Here is a 7,821-nt window from a genome sequence, read left to right on the forward strand (position 1 = left end):
TTTTATCAAGGCGTGGCAGGCGAGTGGAGCAGGCGGACTGCCCAGAGACAGGGGAAGACTGGAGGCGGAGACCTGGCTGGGAAGGTAACCCTGTTACAGTCCCATTAATGACCTCTCTGGACTCGTATGGTGCGACTCTACACATTATGTATCTGTTGCTCCTTGCCTTCAGGGTTGGTTTATGGTTACAGTTAGTGGTGTGTTAATGTATCAGTTGCATATTGGATCAGCACTGATAACAGGAAAGTTAACATTATAAGGTGTCAGCTTTTTTGGGCTGATGGTCACTAATAAATGCTGTGTGCATACACTCAGCCGCCATGCACCTGGCCACGAGAGCAGCATCCTGCCGGTAAGTCTGGAGGAGAAAAGGGGTATGGGGGAGCAGATCGAGGTCCCCACAGTGAGGGGAGGGAGTGGGGCTGGAGCACGGACAGGCACTGCCCAGCCAGGGTGGTGAATGTGACCCCAGGTCCAGGAACAGGATGGAGCCACAGGTGCTTATCCAGGGGGCACGGGGGAGAGGGTGGCTCCCTGCCACTGCACACCCCCCCCAGAAGAAGCATGGGTGGCATGTACCCCCTGGATTTCTGCACGGATGCAGGGCAGGCTGCCTGCTGAGGGATCGGGGCCATGGACTGCGCCAGCCTCTTCCTGGTGGCGGGGCTGGGCTAGGGCTGGGCTCTTGAATGGGCAGGAGTGGGGTGGGCTCAGCTGTGTGGGGTGAATGGTGATGGTGCCAGGACATAGGGCTACTGGGAATTTTGGGGTGGCGATAGCCACCCAAGCTCCCCCTAGCACCACCTCTGCTCAGGGCACTCTGCTCTGCTGCCTTTCCCTCAGGAACCCTGGTGCCCTGAGCAGGGGCAGCGCTAGGAGGAGGTTTGGGGGGCTATGGCCACCCCAAAATTCCCTGTAGCCCCCCTGTAGTCATCCCTCCCAGTGCTGCTGCAGCCTGCCCTGTGCAGCTAAACCTGTCTTCTGCCTGCCCAGAACCTAGTCTCCGTGCTGGGAAGAGGCTGGTGCAGCCCCTGGCACTGAGACTGCAGCGTGCAGCCTTCCCTTGCCCTGTGCACAAATCCGGGGGGGGAGGCATGCCCCCCTTGTCTTCCCTGGGGCTGCAGAGGTCTGCACAGTGGTGGAGAGCTGCCTTCCCCCTGAGCCCCCCCTCAATTCCCCGTGCTCCTTGGACGAGCCACCTACAGTTCCATCCTGCTCCCGGCCCTGAGGTTGCATTCACCACTCTGGCTAGGCAGCACCTGCCCCTGCCCCACTCCCTCCCTCACCATGGAAGCCTTGATCTATATCTCTCCCCCTGCCGTGCCTCATCCCCTCCCACAGACTTACTGGCAGGATGCTGTTCTCCAAGCTGCTATGCTGCATTCCTGTAAATCAGCTATCGGATTGGTATTGGCCGATATGGCTGGTTAATAATCAGCTATCAGTATCAGCCAATAAAATCTTTGTTGGTGCACTCCTAGTTTCAATGAACCCTAGTGGCAAGTATGGGCTTTGCTGCTTCTTTATTAAAAGCTGCTTCAATAGATGTCTAGGAGTATGGTTCATCCTGAACACTTGCAGGTGTTGCTTTGGAGAAGGAGAAATCTGTGAGACCAGTAATCTATAGACCAAGAGTTGACAGGCCACAAGGTGAGAGATGCTGATACAGGGAATTCTCTCTAAAATACAGGGGATTATACCAGACAACCCAAGTTCTTTCTAGTTCTATCATGAGTCTATGTAAAAATGTGCAGTCCTTAATCCCTCGTAATGTTTCTTGCAGATTTACTCTGAGGCTGCTATCTTCCTTGCAGACTGTCCAGTTAAATACTACATTTTAAAACAAAAGTGTTTGTAAATCAACTCTCAGTACCAAAAGTGATCTTCTGTTGCATTTTCTACCCTATGTCAGGATTTTTTGCACACAAGGGAGCAGAATAAGAGGTAATCAAGATCTGGTAGTAATTTTTGCCCTCCACATCTTATAAACTAAATCCCTTTGCCTCTTCTATATAGGGTATATGGAATCCATGGCTGAGCCTTTTCCTTCTTTCTTTAGAAATGAAAGCAATAGAAGTAAAGTTCTGTGGGAGTGGAGTTGAGGAGGAAAAATGGTTGGAAGAATATCATTCTTCAGTTGTCACCTGGCAGCTAAACTTCCTTTAGGACAGTGGTCTCCAACCTTTTTAAGTAGGAGATCACCTTTGGCATTTAAAAGCAATCCAAGATCTACTGTGCACCACTGCCACCTCCCTTCTCCCCTCCCCCCGGTAAGTCTGTGAGGGGGAAGGGGAGGAGGCAGAGGAAGGAAACATGATTTGGGGGGGTGCCTCCCAAGCAGGTAAGTCCCACCCGGCCAGGACCCCACTCAACTTATCCTTGCTCCTGCCTCTGCGGTACTATCCCTCACTGCAGGAGTCTTGATCTAGCCCCTGCCCCTTCCCTCCCTCACAGACTGACCTGCTAGGCTGGGGCATGCGCATGCATGCACGTGGGCACTCAGCCCCCCACCCCAGCCTTAGATCGACTCTAAGAGACTCGGAGATCTGTCCCAAGAGGCTCCAAGATCTAGCAGTGGATAGAGATCCACTGGTTGATGACCACTGCTTCAGGACATAGCAGCCATACTGCCTCCTCCTCGGTACTCTATTAGGAGCAGGCTCACTAAATTGTCTGTCTTGTGATTGCTCCTGCAGCTCTGGTCTTGCATGGTAGCAGATGCCTCTGGATGAACCTTCCAGCTTCCCTGGACTGTCTGGCTACTTGGTTCATTGAAAGGCTTCTGCTGCCAGTGCTGAAGTGGTAAAATACCTTCTGACATTATTCCTTGGGGCTGGTGGAGAGAAGAGGCAGTTCACATCTTTTTATACTATGACTTATTGACAGGTTTCAGGTTCAGCCATTTGCCACCACAAAACTTTTGCCTCCAACACTGTTCAGGCTGAGGCAGGTTTTTACAGCTTAGAGCAGGGATTGGCCCTCGGCTCCATTGGATCCAGTCTGCAGCTGTGGGGCTTCAGCGGCAGGTGCTCCACTTGAGGACAAGTGGCAGTGGTGACTGGTCCTAGCGCCTACACATCCACCCTCCTCTGACTTGGGTTGGCCTAGAACTAACTTGGAGTATTCTTAGGGTTCATGGTCTCTCTCATCCTGTGGTAACTCTGAGGCTGAGTGGGGAAAACAATAATCTGCTGAAAATATAAGTATCTAGTTAAGTTTTCGGGTAGATTGTAGAGTCCCTGTCAACTTGAATTCCCTCAGTGTATTAGTCCCAGAACCTTGATCGTTGAAGTAATAAGACAGTCCTATCAAACAACTGTGGTCTCTTGCTACCCACCCTACTGTAATAATCGGGACTTCCAACAATACATTTATGACTACCATTTTCTTCCAGATCCAGCTGTTTTTCTACTACAGATTCAGAAAAAGCCTCTAGGCTCTGGTACTCTTCTTAGGGTTTAGTGCTTCTGCTCTCCGTGGCCCTTCAAGAGAAAGCTTGAGACAAGGTTTATAGAGCTGCAGAACATCTGTTAATTTATTTGACTAGGTAACTGATAGCTAATTGAAGTCTGCAAGGCAGTTATCACACATTGTACAATTATATGCATGGGGGGTGGCTTATGCTTTCATGAGAAATGTCATTAGCATTCGCTGTTATCAGAGGCAGGAGAAGTGCTTGCCAGAAAGGACAGAGGCCTGACTTTTTGGCCTTGGCTTGTGGCTTCTCCAATGGGTCAGTCTTACCTGAGGGATTGAGAAGAATTTCTTAGACTCCTTCAGGCTGAGTGCGTGCCTGTCGGACGTAATGTTTTCTCTCATTCCTGCCTTCTGTCTTTTATTGTGGATTATTTCATTTCCCAGATCTCTCTCGTCCATCTTCTTTGTCCCAACTTCTTACCTTGGTAATGGTGTTTCGGAGAATAATCCTGAAGAAAAATATGGCCTTTGTTGTGAGCTCGTGCATGTCTTTTCTTCTGCTTGTCTCTTGCTAGTTTAGCCAGTTTTCACTCACAGGTATTTTTTAATGGTGGTCTGTATGCGAAATGTCCCTTGCACAAAGATTCCTTCTTCAAGTGGGAGGCTTACCAGTCTTGAATGTATTATTGGGACCTCCATGTAGGTCAGAAGGAAAAAATTAACATGTTTTTGGTGTGCGTTTAATTTTGGGAAAACGCCCATGAGGCATTTGCTGCCCTCGTCCCTCCATTAATGCACACGGTCATTATTAAAGCAAAAGTCGGCATGTTTGTTCATTTCAGTTTGTTTTCTGAAGAGAACAAGCACAGTGGAAAGAGTGTTATCTCTGCATAAAACAATATTGGGGGGTAAGTAAAGGCCTCTTTCTCTTATAGTATCATTCAGGTCGGCTTTTGTCTGGTGAAACTATTGTGGCACATTTTTCTGTTACAAAAAATATCCTTCGTAAAATCAGTAGGGTGATGTGAAAAGAATCCCTCAAGTTTTTTAAAACTGATGTTGATATCTGCAAGGTATTGGTTGTGTAGGGAGGTTACATTGTAGGTATGCTTTGGGAAACGCAAATTGGCATTGAGACTATGCTATAGGATAACAGCTGGTCTTATAAAGATAGTACTCCAAGGGCTGATTCAAAAAGAGAGAAACAAAGTGAATGCTTGATAAGGTACATTAAAGGAGTACACTTGTTACGGAGAGACTGATAATTTTGAAAAGCTTACTAAAGAATTCTGTTCAAGTGGGTGATCTGATTGTTCAAAGAGCATGATGAAAATAACAGCTCTTGGATATGATTATTTCAAGTTCACCTTGGAGTGGACATTTGACTGCAGTGTGTGTGTGTGTGTATACAACACAAGTAAATCCAAAAAAGGTTACTTTTTGCTATTAACAATTTGCTTTAACCATGGAAATATCAGCTGTCATAATCTTTCAAGTGGATATATAGCTAAGGCTTGCAAACCAAATATTGCAGCAGTGTAAGATATTTAGAATTAATTTGTTATATGTATTTTCCTAGCACGTGTATGTGGAATCCCAAAAGCAGACGCTGGTGAAGTAAGTCTTCAGGATTATATCTTGTACAAAATTGGGGGATTCCAAACTGTCACACTTGATAATAGCTTAAGGCCAGATTTTGCATTTCTTTATTTGCAAAAATCCTATTTGTTTTGTTGCTAATAACTTCAGCGAGAGTGGATACAGCCTGAAGTTGCATGTCACCCGTCTCAAATGTCTGGGAGGTCATGCAGTAGGTGTATTAGCATTTACCTACCAAGACTTCAACTGCAATGCAGTTCAGTTTGTAAGTAAAACTTTAATTTATACTTTTCTCTCATGAATGTTAAAGTACATTCCCAAACCATGGTGCAGTATGGTAAAACTCCTCAGTGATGGATTATCCCTTCAGACTTCAGGCTCAGACAACAAAGTGTACTGGGTAGTACTTTATGTAAACACTTACCTGCATTAGGCCTGGCTCTCGCAGTCTTCCCATCACGCTTAGATTCATTGCTTCTTGAGCATAAAGTTTTGGTTGCAGAAGTGCTGAACTTAAATATACAGCAACCAAAAACCAAACGGAGTTTTAACATTTCATGTAGCATACCACTAAAGAATTTTCAGGTAACAATATGAAAAAGCCCTGAATACTACAAATTCAAGGCAAACTTGCACCATTCTTACTGCCATAGTAGTTTGGGTGCAGTAATACTAAGTTTTTGTTCAAACTGTATATTTTAGTAAAAAGTCCGTCACACAAAATTATCCTTTGTTTTGCAATCTTCAGTTTTACATTGCCAGTTAGTCTTCAGACTGTCCCAGTAGCTGATATACAACTGCATGCAAAAGTGTGTCAGTATTGTGACAGCAAAAATGAAAGGAAGCAATGTGCCTATAAGTTTTGTTAGCATTGGAATTCACTTTTGAAAAAGTTAGACCCAGCTGCAGATGATCACAAAACAATCTGGATGTATTGGAATTAATTGGCCTATTGGAATTAAAGGGTTTGAAGTCCATAATTAATTTCAGATATAATGTATGGTTGTTTTGAGAACAAGTAACATTTTTATCTGGGAATAACATGGGCAAATTAAATCACAACACTAGTATAAAACTAGCGATGTTTGCAAAGAAGTAAAAAGCAAAATACTAAGAGAACTGAATACTTGAAAAATTAAATTAAAGAAAATTAAGTACTTGAAATTCACACTTAACCAAAGGGAGTATAATTTCCATTAAAATTCAGTTGGAAATATTTTCACTTGAATTTCCACAGTTATGCATATTTACAGCTGAAATATATTACCTATTTTCATACTTGCCTCTCTGGAAACTAGTACTTGTCTCCTAAAGCAACAATTATCTTGACAAAGTAATTTAAAAAGTTTTAAAAAATAGATTGTATTTGCATTAAGAAATAGATTAAACTGTATAATATAAGAGTTTTTAAAACTTCCTTATTTGTTAACATAATTTTTCTGGTTGATTAATTTATGCCCTCTCAAGATGGCTTTATTTTGTCAGATTTTATTTCTTTAATTTAATTGGAGGCAATTTTTTCCTTATTTTACTGTGAAAGGGAGATGGGGGAGTAAGCTTGTTGAATAACAGCTTTCTGGGTTGGTACATTTCAAGGATATTTGCAGAATAAGTCAGTAGTTATTTAAAAAATGTACAATAGCTAAATATGGCTTCTTTTTTTTCCCCTCAATTGGCTGGACAGGAGACGGAAGCTTAAAGCATTGAGGGGAAGTTCTGCAGTAGTTGAAACAGAAACTCCTAACATTGTTGTGAGGATCATTTATTAGCAAAAAGACTGAAGATGGTTCAGGAAAGGGGAGAGAGCCGCAAGTAGCAGGAGAACTTTTGGACCAGCCAATGAGCTATATCTATCCCTATCTTCCCTGTGAGCTTCTGTTGGCTCAGACTGGGCTTTGTGTTCCCTTCAGTGAGCTGGGCATATTTTTCCTGTGTTAAAGTGTCATGTTTTATTGGGGGTGGCACTGGAACAGGTTTGTTTTCTCTTGATTCTGTTATGGTATTTGCTTTATGACCCTTTATTTCATCCAGTTGTAACTCACTAACGAATCTTGGCACAGCCTCTTATCTGGTATCTGAGAACAATTGACAAATTTTAAAAGTACACTTTGCAAAAATGTTTTGTTAGTCTGGATAAAAAGGTGTTTGGAAAGTGCACTTCTATTAGATACTGTTCTGTAAATTGTAATGCAGGCTCCAATAAGAGAGACAGAAATGGAAGCTGTAGCAGCTGCCCCATACAGTTCAGTGGGGATGCTGTTATAGAAGACCTGAGTTTTTTCAGGTTCTCCCTCTGATGTATCATGGTTTCCTGCATGTAAAATGGGGTGATGGTACTTTCCATTCTTGTGAAGCGTTGTACTGATTAAAAATGGTATCTGTGTAAGTGCTGAGTGTTAATTTTGGGGAAGGTGCCTTCTTCCCTGGGAGCTTGCAAACTGTTAAAAAGCAATGATTCAGTAAAAGGTTTATTACTTTTGTGATAGACTTTATGAAAACAGTACACACCGAAAAGCTGGTGCTGGCCAAATTTATTAGACCATGTTTTTGGGAGAAAGAACACAACAATGTTTTGAAACGCACCTGGGGGCTGATCTAATAAAGATTTGTGCTCAGAAATGTTTGCAACTGTCAATGTTCCATTTGTTCTGTACTAAAGTAAAAGTCTCTAATGCACAGGTGACTGGTAGGAGGGGCATGGGGGGGCACATGTCCCCCCTGAGATTGGACCCTGACTTAGCACCGTTCAGGACGGGACAGGTTTTTTGTCACATGGTGAAGGGGGGACGGAAAGTAGGGACAGGA

General features: G+C 43.9%; 1 protein-coding gene across 6 annotated transcripts in view; it reads left to right on the plus strand.

Moving 5' to 3' along the window:
* RBM33 (RNA binding motif protein 33) overlaps window positions 1-7,821 on the plus strand; it is a 224,858-nt gene that overhangs the window by 204,521 nt on the left and 12,516 nt on the right. Inside the window, exons 19-21 of one of the 6 annotated variants that reach the window (XR_002095780.1) lie at window positions 4,997-5,034; window positions 5,171-5,281; window positions 6,701-6,790. The exons of 3 other annotated variants lie outside the window; for them this stretch is intronic. Coding sequence is in view for 2 of the 3 variants with exons in the window: in XM_019508148.1 (XP_019363693.1) it covers window positions 4,997-5,034; window positions 6,701-6,785 (123 nt within the window). In the remaining variant the exon portion in view is untranslated. Of the gene's footprint in view, window positions 1-4,996; window positions 5,035-5,170; window positions 6,162-6,700; window positions 7,636-7,821 lie in introns of those variants that run through there. 2 more of the 6 variants (XM_019508148.1, XM_019508150.1) reach the window with 2 other exon arrangements.

The sequence above is a fragment of the Gavialis gangeticus genome, unplaced genomic scaffold, assembly GCF_001723915.1.
Source record: "Gavialis gangeticus isolate Ggan-Ray unplaced genomic scaffold, GavGan_comp1, whole genome shotgun sequence".
Lineage (NCBI taxonomy): Eukaryota > Metazoa > Chordata > Crocodylia > Gavialidae > Gavialis > Gavialis gangeticus.